At 42.9% G+C, this 17,748-nt stretch overlaps 1 protein-coding gene across 2 annotated transcripts; it reads left to right on the top strand.

Annotated features, from left to right (window-relative positions):
* The first annotated feature begins 4,366 nt into the window (after nt 1–4,366).
* si:ch211-57i17.1 (FEZ domain-containing protein) lies at nt 4,367–17,668 on the top strand. 2 transcript variants are annotated; one of them, XM_020056385.3, is made up of 9 exons: nt 4,367–4,797; nt 10,285–10,393; nt 10,526–10,642; nt 10,767–10,908; nt 11,150–11,415; nt 12,113–12,193; nt 13,798–13,873; nt 13,994–14,059; nt 15,259–17,668. In XM_020056385.3, exons 1-9 carry the CDS (start codon nt 4,376–4,378, stop codon nt 15,273–15,275), a joined length of 1,296 nt encoding a protein of 431 aa, XP_019911944.2. In that variant the 5' UTR covers nt 4,367–4,375; the 3' UTR covers nt 15,276–17,668. The 2 variants fall into 2 exon arrangements, with proteins under 2 accessions (XP_019911944.2, XP_010880634.3); XM_010882332.5 differs by lacking the exon at nt 12,113–12,193 and having other exon boundaries at nt 4,370–4,797.
* The last annotated feature ends 80 nt before the right edge of the window (nt 17,669–17,748 follow it).

Here is a 17,748-nt window from a genome sequence, read left to right as displayed (position 1 = left end):
TGTGATCCATGGGTACTCCTGGCCGGCTTCCTCCTCCAGCCCAACTCCCTTTCCAGGGCCCACAGCCACCACGGGATGTTTTCAACCCTCCCACGGACACCCACCTCCATGTTCCCTGGCCCTGTGTCACAACCTGACAGCTGTTACAGACCTGCTATGCTGATTGGACCGTGTCTGTCATCTGTGTCACGTACCAGTGTGTGTCTGTGGTGGGGGGGGGGGGGTGAGGGCGAGTTGAAAGGGGTATAGCAACTCTTCCTTTTTTTTTTTTTTTTTCTCCTCTTCCTCCTTTTGCTCCTTTCTTTGCACTTGAGTTGTTGGACGAAGGCTGAAAATCCAGACAACTAACTGACTGACAAAACCCCCCCGCTACGGCTCTGCTTATTTTTTCAAAAAAACCTTTTTTTTAACAATAGTCTTAGCATTGTTATTATCATTTAACAGGTGAATCCTAGGGTTGAACTAGGAGTAGTGGCTGTGGAGTGATTTAGTGTGAAGAATACTCTCATTTAGAAAAATGCTCCTTTTATCGCTGGTTGAATGTCTAACACGGGCAAACTCGCTCAAATGTCCCCCCTAGTCTCACACTGACTCCACTTATCTTCCACTTGTGAGTTGTAGCTGTCAGTCACACAGCTTGTGGGTAGGGATGGTGGGGCGGTGTCATGTTGACTGTCAGAGGTGAGCGGTCAGTGGTAGCTGGTGTAGTCTGGTGGGGTGTCTGCTGTGTGAAGCCACCCTTGTTGAGGACATACTCTTGGATGAGGAGGTCTGTTTGAGGACTTTGTGCACACTTCTGTCAGTTTGTGTAAGAATTTGCTTTGCTGTGTCTGTGTGTGTGTCTGTCTGTGTGTGTGTGTGTGTGTGTGTGTGTGTGTGTGTGTCTGTCACAAGCAGAAGTTCCTGCACCCCCTTCTCTCCAAGTGAAATTGTTAGTGAGATTTTAAACAGTAGTTATTCGAAAGCCCCATAGCGACCTCCATCTGTGGAACAAAAAATACTTAAGAGCCATTTTCTAAAACTTTTTTTTAACTGGGGCTTTTCTTTTTACATTTTATGTTTTTTTTTTATAATTCTCCTTACCACCACCTAACATTGGAAAAGCACTGAGGTAATGGCATTGGATCCGTTTTGTGTGAAAATAAAAAATAAATTAAACACAGAAGTTAATGACATTTCAAAAGAGATGTGAACTGTTTCGTTGAGACCAGGATCATTTCATATGAAGAGTTAACGATTGTACCATTGGAAACAGGTTTAACGTTCCTGCGTTTAGGAAAAGGACGAGCCACACGTTCACAGCTTTAATGACTTCTACCCCAAACTCAAACCCCCTCTGACTCTCCCCCATACACACATTCATATGTATACCCAAAACACTTCTGCACATTCAGGTTTACCCCACGTTCCACCTACAAATGCTCAGTTTCAATATCATCACCACTTCTCTTAGCCCCCCAGTCTAGTAGCACTGGTTAGGTATAGGCGATGACGTGATCATATTAGAATCTGGCCACCACCCCACTTCTATGTACTCTACCCAGTATCAAGGATACAGAACCAAATGCAATCTATTCACACACCACACAGGCATAGCACCATCTTACAGCCAAACACAGAACCAAACACAAACTCCCTCTTATACATATATGTGCGCACGCACGCACGGACACACACACACACACACAGGTAGGCATCTCCATCTTACAGTCTTTCGGAGTGAGACTGATTTCTGCACAAACACTTTTTTTCTTCAGCCAAGTTCTCCTTATCAGTCGTAACAGCACCATGCAGAGCTTTCTTCCCGATTTAGGGTATATAATAACTGTTTGCCATGGACTGATATAAAGTGTTTAAAATTAAGGCTTTTCTGTCCGTTTTTATGGAATATTTTGTTACTTTCATTTTTTGTTCTCATATCATTTCATTATTTTTTTTTGGGTTGACCTTTCCCTGTATTATCATATTAAAATATAACCAGACAACTGGTGTCCTCATTCTTTTTTTGTTCCTCTGTGTCTTTTGGGTTCCTCTTTTACTACTAGTGAATATGCACAGTAACACCCATGCCAATTTGAGTTGGGGTGAGTTATGCTTTGGGAGTGTTCTCTTGGAAGAATCAGGTTTAAACCATCCACCCCTAGCCTTTAAAAAGACATCTTGTGCAGTGATTGAATACTTGCATGTCTGTGGAATTTAGAAATAATATTTTTTTTGTGCCACTGGTGGTTTTGTTCGCCATTTCTACCCTTAACCAAACCCAAAGACTTGAGCCTCGGTAGGAGCTTTGTTGGTGTCTCTGTGATTTTATGTTCTGAGTTTTAATATTCTGGAACAGCGGTTTTCCCATTCCAGAACCTCTCCTGGACCGCTGATGGACTTACCCCGCATTCCCACCTTATGCCGTGTCTGAAGATTTTAGGCAAATCAAAAGTGAAGAACCCAAAGGCTTTTCTTAAAGTGATAGCCTCCTGGTGACATGCTTTGTATGCAACTTGGTGTCTGCTCTGTTGTTGTGTCTTATAGTTTCTAGGGTTGGTTATGATTTCCTGATGCTGTCTTTCTGGTGGTGTAGGTGCTGGTTTGGGAAAGTAAGGGTTTACTGTAGCAGATTAAAGGAGATTTGGGGGATGGGGATCCATTTGCGTTCAATGTTTTACTTACAAAAGTGATTGTACTGTTTTGTATCGTTGTGTAGGAGAAGTGTCATGTATGCATATTTTCAATAAAGCATTCAGGGTTTTTAAAAAGCTGTGGCCCTCCATGTAAGTATCTCGGGCTGGAGCATCGATCTGGGGTCAGTTTACTCATTATCCAATTCTATCCACAGGCACCCATTATCATGAAGTATTGAGCTACATTTATTTTAGATCACTGAAAACAGTAACAAAACTTAATGGACATTAGAGGAATGTTTGAATATACAAACAAAAATATTTCTATTTAATGTGTTCAAACATGAATATGTGATGAAAATTTGATCAGCATTGCATCAAAGGCATATTATAGTCTATGCGTCAGAGGGTTTTAAATGTTGAATTTAGGGTTAAAAAAACGTGCCAATAAAATGTTACAGTTTTAAATAATACATTTTTATTTGAGATTAATTTGTGTTGATGTCATTTTCGTCATAGTTCATAATAAGAAATATGTAGACCAAGTGTCCATTTTTTGTTCCATATAATGTATCACCGCAGTGGCACTTGGAGGGAATTTAAATTCTTACAATGACATTTGGTATAGTTTTATTTAGTTTATTTATGAAATATAGCCGTTTGCGAACGCATGGCTCTTTTTGGTTGGGAAAGGAATCTCATTGGTTAAAGGAGACATCCTTATGTTTAACCTCTAAGAACGATTATTTGCCAATAAGATGAGAACGTTTTCACTTCAGATGTATATCCGCACTGCAGAATCAAAAGAGGGCATTTTTCCATTAGAGTAAAAATCTAAACATTAGGACAGATACGATGTAACCTTTTTGAACGTGGATTTCATGCTGTAAGTTACATAAATCGAGTTCATGATTTTTGTATTTTCATTGCAGAATTGCAATTTTTTTCATTGTTTTTGTATTATTTTTAAGCGTTTTAAACCAAGAGCCGTTCGTGAGCCAAATGAGCCGGGTCTTTCAGGTGAACGGAGCCAAAAGAGCCGGCTCATGAAAAAATGACTCGGAATACCCATCACTAGCCGGGTGAACCGGGGTGTACCTGTGCTATATTAATCGAATCCGCCTTAAGCGCTCAGCACGCGTGACGTCCACAGTGGCACGGACGTCAGACACATTATGCAGCGTTTTTGATTACTCGAGATTGGGAACTTGGTATTCTCCGTCCTCCGACTTCAGTGGACTTCTACCGAACCAGCTGAGGTTACAGCTGCAAAAGATGTTGCAAGGGTTCCAGCAGGTAGGATGAGCTGGGCAGAACGGGTATATCAAGAGGTTGAAGGCTGTGGTTCCAACCCATTACTAACACAACAAATCTAAAAAGATTAAAACAAATGTGTGTGCAGTCTCTGAGCAGTAAATGCAAAAGTCAGGAAACGAACATACTCTACTGTTCAAGAGGATACAATGTTGCGCCCCATCCAAATAAAAACGTTTTCGCAATTGCATTAAATGCCTGGTTTTGGTATATTCTGAGTCCATATTCTGAATCCATGTCTGTGCGATCTTTGAAGGTTTATGTGTGAAATGGTCGTCGTCACATACATCGTCAAAAACGTAATAAAGAAAAAAACTACTATGCATTACGAATAACGACTCATTTTTATTTACAGATATTTGATACATGGTTTTTCTACTTTCCAACCTTAGGACATCTGACGTCATCATTTGACCAAATTGTTTCCGACTTCCCAGTTGTTTTGAATGCACCACCCTTACCACCTCCATCGGTCTCTGGGTTCTTCATCATTCATTGAAGTATCGCAGAGGATACGGCACCCTCCAGGGTTATTGCAATCGAACCGAGACCCTGCCTCGGTCATGGCTGCGCCGTTAGCCCACTTCGACGAAGACTGGCAGGATTTCAACGAATTCAAGGCGGATTCTGGGTCGCCGAACCGATTGGACCAACTGAACTCGAACGTGGCTGACACAGGCCTGGTGGAGGATTTCTCGGACCTCGACAACAGCTTCTCAGGGGAAATATGCAGCTTCAAGTCAATGGAGGACCTTGTCCACGATTTCGATGAGAAACTGACAGTATGCTTCCGAAATTACAACACCCAAACTGAAAACATAGCCCCTATTAAACCTATAACAGAAGATAATTTCCTCAAGAACGACGAGTGAGTGCATTTTATTTACTACAAGCGATATAACTTTCAGTTTAGCCATGTTAGCTACCTATCAGAGTTAGCTAGTTGACTAATGTTAGCATCTGTAATTTGTGCTTGCAAAGCTAGTCACTGTATTCGTCACGTCAAACTTAAAGTTTATTTGACATGTCTAATGCCTGGGCAATGATCCAAATGAAACTCGTTCTATACAGTGTTTTTGTGGACCAGCCAACTGGCAAGTCTTACTGTCATGCAGGACGCTCTGTACTAGTGTACAATAAAATGCTAACAATTTATCTGAGCTAGCCAGTGCAACTTGTCTTTACATTAAACGAAAATGGAACTGCGTGGGGGATATCCAGTGCAGCACACAATGTTGAATATATGTTCCAGTGCAGCGCAAGACGTTGAATGTTACTCCTAATAACTACCTGGTAATGTAGCTACATACCTGAGTTTTCACGTATTCTACCACCAGCTGCCGCAACAAGATAAGCAGCAGATGAAAAGGAGATATTGGTTCGAAAAACTGATATATCCACGTACTGATATACATTAATATAGGGGAGTATGATTACAACTTTGTTAAATAGTTTTCTGTCACAGAGAGAGAGCCTGCCCTTACTAAATATTGCTTGGAATATCTGTTGGGAAAGTGTCTGACACTACAGGGGAGGGCAAACCTTTTGGCATCCGGATTCTGAAATTAAGTGAAGGGCCACGCTTACTTTTGTAATTTAATCATAAATGAGTTCTGGGTCAGAACATTGCAGTAATTAAAACATTTATGCAGTAAGTCCATTTTAATGTCAAAATAATTTCTACCCAGATTCAGATGTTAAGAGTTATAAGAGTTATGTATAAGTTATTTTTTACTTACCCATCAAAACTGTTTTATTACAAACCGCGGGCTGGATGGAATTTCCTCGTGGGCTGGATTTGTCCAGTGGGCCTTAATTTGCCCGCCCCTGCACTACTAGTTGGGAAAGTGACGGGCCACTGTTACATTTTCATTAGTATACACTATTAAAAATGTATATCCGATGCAAATCTCGCAACAAGTTTTATCTAAATAGCATTATTTTAGCGTAAACAACATATTGTTGCTATGATAGCTATCTGAGTTGTTTGAACTAATGTGGTTAGGATTTGCCAGCTAGTTCCTACCCAATTTCAATTTATAACTTGATATTTGCGACTGAAAATCAGGTTTTCAGTCGCCTGAGTGCGCTGTCACATTCATACAGCTGTGGAAACTCCTTGTTGGAAGAGCAGTATGGAGTGAAAAAAAACTTGGTGCTGCTTGGCCTGTGATGCGGGCTTATTGTGATAGCCAACTCTCCTGAATCCATTTGGGGTTGTTGAGATTTGACAGGATTGTTATTTTTTTTTTTTAAGTAACAGAAATTGACAATATGCTCTGATATAATTCAAAAACACGATTATTCATCAAAAAACCCAAAAGTGAAATATGTGATATCAAAAGTTAACCATGGTTTTGACATTGTAAAGGCCTAAGGGACTATGCATGCTATCAAACACTATTGCAGTGACATTTCAATCTAAACAACACTTACATAATATATAAGTACTCTTTTCTATATACTTTTAAAACAGGAACATATCTTGCTGAGAAAGCTTGCCAATAGTTGGAAAACATGCATGTGTACCTCATGTACATTAGACCTGCACAAAAATGTACTTATTAATTCCAGCATCGTTTGCACTCTGCTCCATTACACTAGATAGATATATATAGATATAGATTACATCAACCGTCATTATGTAAATAATAATACCTGTACAACAATATTTATTTCCAGCACCCTTTATACCCTGCTCATTGCACTATTGTCCCATCAGTCTTACTATGTTATTGTTTTGGTTTGTGTATTTATGTGTACTGTATATTGCAGTCAGTGACTCATGTTGAGTGTCCTTTGTTTAAGTCTTTTTGAGTGAGCACATCCTGAGCCTGTATAATCCAGAGTAAAATTCATTGTATGTGTACACATACCTGGTGAATAAAGCTGATTCTGATGTTTAGTCCCTTGCCCTGTAAAGATTTTAGAAGTTGTTTTGGGTAGCAGGGTTAGATAGTTGGCTTACTTGCATGTGTAGTTAATTCATAATGTAGTTATGTTTATGAACTGAAGTTTGATTTCAATAGAACAACGTGATTATAGTCAACTGCAAAAAGCACTGTGGTTTTAGGTCAAATGTTATTTTAAATGATATGTTGTCCTGTTAACTGTTGCTAGTGTAAATAAGCCCTGAGCTCAAACTCTGACTCATAGGGGTCTTACTTGCCTAATGCTCTTGGAGACTAATGTCTTTGGCTCATTCTGAATCAAATGTTATTGCTGCTTTAATACAAAGGAGTCATTTTACCTCAAAAAGCATATTGACCCCAACCATCAGAGATTGTTCTAATATAATATATAAGTAAACATGTTTTTTTTAATTAGTTCTTGCATCCAAATTGTCCATTTCAGTTTATATGATTCATATAGCCCAATATTCAAAAATGTGACCTAATTGGGACCATACCCCCTCAAAAATCACTTGAAATGAGTAATCCAAACAGGTGATAAAATGCAGCTGACCTCCTTGGCCAGTATTCTGTCAGTTTTCAGATGTACTATGGAGCTATGATTTTGACCATCCTATTTATGAATGCATTCCCTGCGTGTTGTTAGGTTTATGGCCCATTGTACAACCTGTTATTACCAGGTTCTGGTATATGATGCTGTTTGTCAACAAAACATTTTATTTTATCCAGTTAAGAGGTTGCCAGATAGACATCAATCCACTTTTAAGATTTAGGTCCTGAATGAGGAAGGGATGGTCACCTTTTCAGAAGTGACGAATCAAGAGACTAGTTGGCCACTGCGGAAGTTAGGGTATTACCCAGAGGAATAGGGTTGGGTGTTTTCAGCTTCATGAGTCATGAGTTATGAGTTTCTATTGAGCAGATGCACTGAATGAATTGGTAATAACCTTCAAAGAAGTATTGAGCAATTTGACCCCCCCTGCCTTGTTGCTAAATGAACCCCCTTGCCAAAGCATATAGCACTGATGATGTGTTCTAGCATTCAGGGGTGGGATGGGGATGTTTGTGGAAGGCATTTGACAATTTAATTGGATTATTCGTGTTTTACGTAGTAAAAAGACGTTTTAGGAAGATGTTCGGTCCAAACTGGATGTTGGGGACTATATTTATTGAACGTTGTGTCCAGTAGTATAAAAAGGCCAACTTTATTTAAAAGGGTGTATTTTCATTTTCACATAAATGCAGAGCGATAAGTTTACCCTGAATGTGCAACCCCCATTTCTTTTTAATAACCCTTCCACTTGCTACTTCTGGTATTGTTGCAGTGTTATCGACCACATCATCAAACTCGATTTCTCTAGTGTAGGCTGTCATGCTTTTCAGTGTATTGTCCCAGCTCTGGCTATCCCACTCCTTAAAGACGAGCAGTGACATTGGCAGCTCCGTTTAGTCATAATAGCCATTTCCAGAGACACACACACACACACACAGAAAGCACTCATGTATACACAGTACACAGTGATCTAGCCTCTCAGTGACGCTCTCCGGAACAGAGTGACTGGGTGTGTGGGGGAGGGAACCGGAGAACGGGGGGACGTGGGGGGACAGGGAGCTGGAGGGGCTGGTTTGAATTGTAGTCTAAACTGGGCTGGAAATGCAGTTCACCGAGGGCAGCAGCCCTTTCATGAGTGACTGCCCCTGTGGAGGACGTGCCCTGCCTCCTAACAGGCCACACTGTAGTTGGATAATGACCTGGCTCCAGGCAGAGATGCACAGCCAGGATGAGATGGAGACCCCAAGGAAGGACCGTCGTTTTTGTCTTTTATATTCCACATCGTCCTTCCTTGGCATAGGAGGAATCCAGGCACTGTAGTTCTGTCTCCCCACCAGCCACAGAGAGGCTCCACACAGGGCGTTTGTGTATGGGTGTGTGTTGTTGACTGCATGGGAATAACAGTGCCACAACTACAGGGTGACAGTCACAGGTATAGAGAACCTCCTGACTACAGGGTGACAGTCACAGGTATAGAGAACCTCCTGACTACAGGGTGACAGTCACAGGTATAGAGAACCTCCTGACTACAGGGTGACAGTCACAGGTATAGAGCACCTCCTGACTACAGGGTGACAGTCACAGGTATAGAGCACCTCCTGACTACAGGGTGACAGTCACAGGTATAGAGAACCTCCTGACTACAGGGTGACAGTCACAGGTATAGAGCACCTCCTGACTACAGGGTGACAGTCACAGGTATAGAGAACCTCCTGACTACAGGGTGACAGTCACAGGTATAGAGCACCTCCTGACTACAGGGTGACAGTCACAGGTATAGAGCACCTCCTGACTACAGGGTGACAGTCACAGGTATAGAGAACCTCCTGACTACAGGGTGACAGTCACAGGTATAGAGAACCTCCTGACTACAGGGTGACAGTCACAGGTATAGAGAACCTCCTGACTACAGGGTGACAGTCACAGGTATAGAGAACCTCCTGACTACAGGGTGACAGTCACAGGTATAGAGAACCTCATGACTACAAGGTGACAGTCACAGGTATAGAGAACCTCCTGACTACAGGGTGACAGTCACAGGTATAGAGAACCTCCTGACTACAGGGTGACAGTCACAGGTATAGAGAACCTCCTGACTACAGGGTGACAGTCACAGGTATAGAGAACCTCCTGACTACAGGGTGACAGTCACAGGTATAGAGAACCTCCTGACTACAGGGTGACAGTCACAGGTATAGAGAACCTCCTGACTACAGGGTGACAGTCACAGGTATAGAGAACCTCCTGACTACAGGGTGACAGTCACAGGTATAGAGAACCTCCTGACGTCAGTGGCCCATTTACAGAACCTTTTGTTGATGATGATAATAACACTGTTTTGAAGTGCGTGGGTGCGTGGGTGCGTGCGTGCACGTGTCATCTCTCTGATACTGAGCCTTTCTGACACACGGGTTCACACAGTGCCCGCTCTCACATCGCTTGCAGCAGTCCGGGTCAGACACAATCATTGTCCCATGTACTCTATCTGACACACACACTCCCTCCTGTTGTGCCTCCATGATACTGTCCCAAATGGAACAAAGATGTCCAGTAGTCTTCTGTATTTCCTGTACTTTTTGTCATGAAAGGTCTTTGACAGTACATCTGTCGTTGAAAAGGGATTTAGGCTATTGCCATGAGTCCTGCGTTGTTAGCAGGCTGATGGGTGAGATAGGGCAGATACACAAGCGGTGGGTGGGTGGCTGGCGAAGAAGAGACTGAAAACCTACTGCCAACTAATGCTGTGTCACTGGGGAGAAGTTGAACGTGCTCTGAGTGAATTAACATTTTCTGTTTCCTCTCCCTGTTTGTCTGTCCTTTTTGTTTCTGTTGGTTCTTTCTGTTACCTTATTTCTACCTTTGTTGCTCTCCTTTAATTTGTCCCCCACAGGGTGTGGAATGCTCTGACGGATAACTATGGCAACGTGATGCCAGTGGACTGGAAGACATCTCACATTCGCTCCCTTCATCTCCCCACACTGAATCTGCGCGAGCATGGGGTACCACACACACACACACACACACACACACACCTTCTGCCCGGCTTCCCCTCCACAGCCTCTAAGAACACCTGTTGGTTAGCTGAGCCGAGGTGACTCTGTTCTCTGTCTCCCCCTCTCTGTGGCGGACAGAAGCTGGACAACATGCCCCTGGACATGTCCGATGATGAGGAGCTGAGGGAACAGATGGACATGCACTCCATCATCGTGTCCTGTATAAACGACGAGCCGCTCTTCACCGCTGACCAGGTACACACGCACACGCGCCGTGTCTTCCTGTCATGTTTAAAATGCACCGTGCACTCTTGGTCGCAATCGTATCTCACACGCACACACACACACACACACACGCACGCGCGTCTGTGTGTTGCAGGTGATCGAGGAGATTGAGGAGATGATGCAAGACTCTCCGGATCCAGAGGATGACGAGAGCCCGTCCCAGTCAGACCTGTCCATGCTGTCCCAGGACTTCAGTAACCTCAAACGCTCCGGTTCCAACAGCAGCTATGAGGACCGTGAGTTACTGCTGTCATCTGGACACAGCCAGTTGAAGCTACATTACGCTGATCTTGACATTCATACGACAGGACAGCGGAAACGGACGTTCTTACATAATTACCCCGTATCTGTTACGCAACTCAAAGTTCACAGCAAACCGAGATTGAATACGAGCGTTTGGGACTGAGGGCGTGAAGGGCCCCACCACGTGGATGTGCTGTTTTGTTAAGCCCCCGTTTGTTTGTTCCAACCCCTCAGGCCTGCGCCGTCTGTCCGTCTCGGAGCTGAGCGAGGCCCTGGAGGAGGTGGAGACGGCCATCAGGCGCTTCAGCGAGGAGCTGATCCAGGCCCTGGCCCTGAGGGATGAGCTGGACTTTGAAAAGGAGGTGAAGAACAGCTTCATCTCGCTGCTCATCGATGTGCAGAACCGGCAGAAGGAGCACCGCGAGCTGCTCCGCAAGAAGAAGAAGATCCGTCCCACAGGCAGCGCCCAGAGATCCGACAGGACCCACGTCCCTGGGACGGTGAGACACCCAGGAGTTGTTCTCTCCATGTCTTCCCTCAGTCACACAAACTCCCCAGGAGACATGCATGAGCCACGCCCACCTCATCGGTGCTGTATTAACTCTAACATACCCATCTGGCAGGGCCTCTCTCCTCGCGCTTTGTTCTGCCCCGCTGGTCACCATGTGGGGAAACGATATTTCCCTCTTAAATACAGGACGGTTTTGCTACCCAGAGTGCTGTTAAATACCCACTGAGAACAGGGATGTAGGAGGAAACACCGTTTCAGTAAGAATTCACCCTTCTGTTGTTTTTGAGCATTCTGAATGCTTGGACACTCTGCCCTTTTCTCATGTTTCATCTTGTATTTTTTTTTACCAGATTCAATGGAGGGTTGAATTTGGCCCTATGTCCTCTAGAGCTTGTGTATTTCTCTGCTAGTTTTATCTTTTCTTCTTTCTTGAATTCTCTCCCCCTTATTCCCTCTGTCTCTCCCCCTTATTCCCTCTGTCTCTCCCCGTTATTCCCTCTGTCTCCCCGTTATTCCCTCTGTCTCTCCCCGTTATTCCCTCTGTCTGTCCCCGTTATTCCCCCTGTCTGTCCCCGTTATTCCCCCTGTCTGTCCCCGTTATTCCCCCTGTCTGTCCCCGTTATTCCCCCTGTCTCTCCCCGTTATTCCCCCTGTCTCTCCCCGTTATTCCCTCTTCCTCCCTCCAGCTCTTCACTATGGAGGGACTCTCCACTGTCATTCAGAACGGCTTCCGTCAAACTTTTGGCAGCCCAGGAGGGGACAAACAGGTGCCCCTTTCTCTCTGGCTTTTTTTGGGTATTTTTCCTTTTAAGGTTTTTTTTCTCAACAGTGGTTGCCACTGCTGTGTTCCCCACATTTTTCATTATTTGTTTTTATTTATTCATATTTCTTTTTTACTAATACTCCTGTCTGCTTGCTTTTTCTTTACCCATTCCTCTGTCCATCAGATACAATTGAGAAGGGAACAATGATACATTGAAACAATGTCTACATACCCAGCCCTCCTGGCACCTAGAGTAGCAGTCCCAAACTTATACCCCCCCCCCCCCGCTCACTGCAGTGCTACATGCCACTCTGTTAAATATAGAAAGTAAATCATCCTCATCACAGCAAACACTACATTTTGAGATTTGACATACATTTTTGAGATTTGACATACAACAGTGTTTGGTGCTCTATTACCCTGTGTTACAGAATGCTCTGTTGCTCTACCTCGCTCTCTGATAGAAAGTAGCACACTTGGTAACTCATAGGGGGGTTTAAGCACAAAGAGTTTTAGAAAATGTTCTGCTGTTCCCTTTTAAGCAGCTATCCTTCCGTTATCATTTGTTCTTAAGTCTTTTGTTCTGTATGCTTTTCTTGTCTTTTTCAACTAAACATTTTCCCCTAAATCAGCTGTAATTTGACCCACAATCATCCCATATTTACTTTAAAACAAGCATGCTCAACTTATGTCCAAATGTCTCCTGCCAAGCTAAAACTAACCAATGTCCTAACCCCCTCACAGTCACACCAAGTTACTCTCACTCATTAGAAAACAAGAACCACGCAATAATGCAGAGGAAACTCTACCTTTTAACCTCTAAAAGGAATACTTTGGGGTTCCAAAGCTCACTAAAAATGCCTAGCTCCTTCAGTTGTCTATTGTGTCAATGGTATTGTCATACCATTGACCCAATATTTATTATAAATAATAATTTGAAAAGTTTTCAATATAAATAACAAACCCTACTTAACTTCTGAGAATTTTGTATGATGAGGTCGGGCATTAGTAAAAAAAGAAATCTTATAAAAAGATTGGCACCAAAAAATTGGTAACCCTGTTTTCTGTCTGCAGTGTCCATATGTTTGGCAAAATGTTACCTAGTAGCCCAGTCAAGAATCCATCAGTCCAGCATGGGCACCATAACCTTTACAGACTTAAGTACTTTGAATTTGTAGGTTTACACTATTCCTGTAGTTGCCAGGGTTGACCCGTTCAGGTTGATTTTAAGTTTGGTACCTTTCATTGGCTAATCAAGAATTTGTTCCAAGATGTAATCACTACCACCTGGTGAGATTAGCCTAGGTCTTACATGGGAGAGGTATTCTGATTGGAAGACTTTACATAGCTAATGCAACACTTAGCCTACAGCCATTTTTATAATCATTATTTTATCTCATCATTAGCATGCATGTCAACATACCCAGTTCCCCAAATAATAAATGTTGATGGTAAGTTTTCAAATTTTGCAATGGTATGGAAGATGTTTGGCATTGTCCTTTTTCTAGTTTGTCTTGCAAGGTAAAAATGCAGTTCTTCTCGTTCCCCTACATCCTCCGCCATCCCGGTCTTACTCTGTGTGACGCTGATAGGTTTTTCTCTCCTCAGTATCTGACCACAGTTATCCCCTATGAGAAAAGTGCTGGTTCCCCCTCTGTGGAAGATCTTCAGATCCTCACCAAGAGTGAGTACTGCCTACAAACCATCCTTGCCTGTCAATTAGCAATTCATCGTAGTAGTTGGATTGGTCATGCACGAAAAGTCAGGTTATAACCCTAATATTCCGCCGTTCTCCTCTTACCAGTTCTGCAGGCCATGAGGGAAGACAGTGACAAGGTTCCCAGCCTTCTAACGGACTACATCCTCAAAGGTATTCCTTTCACTTTTGCTCCCAACAGACCAAATGTTAGCACTGTGGTTCTCCAACCCCTGCTGGGGACACCCAACTCTTCAATATGTTAGATGTATAGCACACTCGAATCAACTTTTCAACTAATCATCAAGCCCTTAACGGCTGGTTCAAGGCTACAACAAAATAGTGAGACATCTGGGGTCCCCAGGAGAAGTTTGAGAACCACTGTTTACCACACCCTGCTGAAGCCTTATCAAAGGTACTCTATTATTTTGAGGAACAATTACTTCCTGTTTTCCACTATTGCAGATTGACCGTTTCGCTACCCCCTAGTGTCTAAGAGAGATATTGCAGGACGTGGGTGTTAGGTTAAAGACCCAGGCTGTTAGGAAGCACTACTGCAAGGGGTTCTTGAAACAAATGTTCTCACATCTCCTCTGTGGCTTTCATTTAAAAAGTTCAAAGTATAATTGAGGAGAGAGAATGTGCACAAAAATGCCCTTGTATTCCATTTGGCACCCACCTCTCTGCTTAAGTAAACTATGTTTACAGGGAAGCATCCCAAAGTAACTGTGACTGAAACAATATAAGTTAGTCCTCCAATGAATTTTATTGATTAAAAACAAATGTGTGCATGGTTTTCTTTGACCAGTACGAAAGCTAATTCAACGGTGTGTGGATATCAACACTCTTCCAGGGTCGAATACACACACGTGTCTGTGATGAAGGTCGCTGATCAGAAGTGTAGGGCACCATTGCACTAACCTCTTAATAAATCGACATCTCCGCCGTCATCTCTGTATTTCTTGGGGTCACAGAGGAGACAGGATTTCGGATGAAGCTCTTATTCCGTAGAGGCTCTGAATGTGTTCTCTGGTGCTGAAGTCAGACTAGACCTGCAGGTTTGTCTGGGCCTCAGAGAGCACCGTTCACGGACAGTACAGCGCGCGCACACCCCTTCCTGCACACACACTCCTCCTTCCTGCACACACACACACTTCCTCGCTCCACCTTCTCACCTGCTTCTAGCACCGTAGTGCTTTTGACGCGGGAGCGCTGTCCGGTCTGAAAGGGATTCCTTTGCCTTTCTCATGCAACCCTCATCCCGTTTCGGTTGCCGCGCCGCGCCGCGCCGTGCCTACTCCTGCACGCACGCACGCACGCGCTTTAACTTAGTGGATCATGTTTGGTTGACGGATGTGTGCCTGTCTTTTCAGTGCTGTGTCCTACATAGATGCCGGAGGAGCCACCTGTTCTGGAACGTTCTGACAACACTCAGGAACCAACGAGGTCTGGAACATATCAGTGGAAGCAAAGGCACTGTCCTAAAAAGGTGGACTCTTCTCTGGAGTATTTACTCCACTACATATTTTCCCTCAAACTATGAGATGCACATTGTAATGCCTGGTGTTTTACCTTACTTTTTACTTGTAATATGAATTGTTTTAATGTTCTAATGCTATAATCTCGTGTTTTAATATCTTCTGCATGTTAGAATCTTGATTAGCTTATCAGTATTACTCTCCCTTGTCTAAAGTCTCTTCTTGTACTCCTCTCCTCTGTTTGTGATGAGGTGAAAGAGCTGGACAAAAAACACATTCCCTGTCTTATCAGTAAAGATTAGGGTGTGGAGACGAGGATAAGCCCCAGTATACCTGGAAGTAACCAGGGGATGTATTAGAAAGGACCCTACATGAACTGTTGTTGGCCAAATCAGATTTCCGATGTCCAGTTTGTCAGAGCGGGTTAGAGCAGTGAATGATTAGCAGAACATGGTCTTAGTGCAGTTCAGAAGCCTTGTTTTGCCCCTTTTCTTAGAATAAGTTTTTCTGGCTGTTTACCTTTGCATGTGGCTACGTAGGTTTAGGTAGCTACATATGTCATAAGTCATTGTGTTGTGTACTACAATGTGAAATTGCACAGATCAAAAATGGTTTTAAGTGATTTAACTTCTTGAAAAAGGGAAATGATGACAGAAGTTAGTTAGAAAGTTACAGAAAAGAACAAACTTGTACAGCTTTTTTTTTTGGTATGTCCTTTTTAGAGAGATTAGGGACTTATTTGCTACATGTAGAGTGTGGTAACTTATGACATCACCACTGATGTAAACACTAGCTGTCAACCTCTGACACTTCCCTAGTGACATGTATTGACATCACCATGTATACTTGGCTAATATTTGGTCTTTTAGGATGTACAGTAAAGATGCGTAGTTCTCAAAGTTGTGCTCCTGAGCTGAAAAGGATCCCTGTTTTTGTGTACTAATGCACGCATTTTGTATACAGATGTTGACAGGCAAGTTAAACACCAAAATCTACAAAATAACCACAATTTGTGGTTTATGACAATTCATGACATCCAATTGTTGTTGTGCTGATGATCCCGGAGGGCATCTTTAAGTTTTGGGTTATTAGGGTAATGCTCTAACGGATACCGCATTAAAAAAGGACATGTACGGTGATTGTTCAATAGCTGTGAGTTGATCCTGCCGCTTTTGTAAAGGTTGGTGACCCAGTGAGGACATTTAGTCAGTACTAGAACACTACTGCTTCATGAACAATATAGAGGATTAAGGAAGGTTACAGTACAAAGGCAGCCGTTGTCTACATCTACATCCACTAACCTTCAGCCCTGTGGATCAGATTACCTCCTCACTCGGTGCAGCACAATGCTGTCAGCTGATGAGCAGTAACTCCGTTCAGTGCACTGGAACCCCAGTCACACGCTAACGGCTCCAGCCTGTCACTACTCTCAGGTTGAGCGTTGCTTCCACAGCAGTGGTGTCCTAAACCGTGTTAAAATGCAGTCGATGTGCGGTTGGCGGGGATTACGTTGTAGCATTAGCAAGCCTATTACCTTACAGCTTGTGTAGCCTTGTAATAGTTTTTGTCAGTCATTAATCTGATTAGTAGTGTAGTGACATTAGTGATAAGACAGCTGACAAGCGTAGGCTAGTACCTGAAGACTTAGTGGTTGTTGTAGCATTGACTTGTAGTAGCTCTGTAGTAAAGCTGCTGTTTAACTGTTTTAGTAACTGCTCATAGCAGCCTTGCACCTACAGAAAGTAACTAGATATCCCAGGTAGCCTGCCGGACGACCTCTGGACAGACCAATATGTGCTTCAACGGCATCCAGGACCCCCTAGCACAATGCACCCACTATCTACTTCAAGTCAATAAAAAAACTGATAAATGTCACACTAAAGAAATTGTTAGTGTTGGGAAAAATATTGGGATTAGAAAGTTAACTCAAATTAAAATGAATCCCAGTTCAGCCTCCTTAAAAGGTGCAGGGACTGTCCTGGTTGAGTGCCATGATATTGTCACAGAGATTGACTCCAGCTAAAGCCCTCTATTTTAGCAGACATGTCAGCACACATCCACACTTTATCTAGAGATTTATATTTATATAAAACAAGCATTGAAAAAGGCTGCCTTTGTAAATTCCTGAAATTTTGTACATAGAATTTACTCTTTTTAATGGTATATTTTTCCCCCATTTGGGGTTTTTGTTTACTTGGCCTCACGCGGTACATTAATTTATTCAGTAAATGTTTGTTTGGTAACCATATTATCAACTGTAGTGGTACAAACCTTTGTGCTCATTTCAAATAAAATGTTTACACTATTGCTGTGTAGTCTGTGCATATGTAATAAAATCCACGTTTGAAGTAACTATCAAAATAAATTGGTCCACACATTGTCTGT

The sequence above is a fragment of the Esox lucius genome, chromosome 18 (genome assembly GCF_011004845.1).
Source record: "Esox lucius isolate fEsoLuc1 chromosome 18, fEsoLuc1.pri, whole genome shotgun sequence".
Classification (NCBI taxonomy): domain Eukaryota; kingdom Metazoa; phylum Chordata; class Actinopteri; order Esociformes; family Esocidae; genus Esox; species Esox lucius.
Note: the sequence above shows the minus strand (reverse complement) of the source record. Positions and strands in the feature narration are given on the sequence as shown.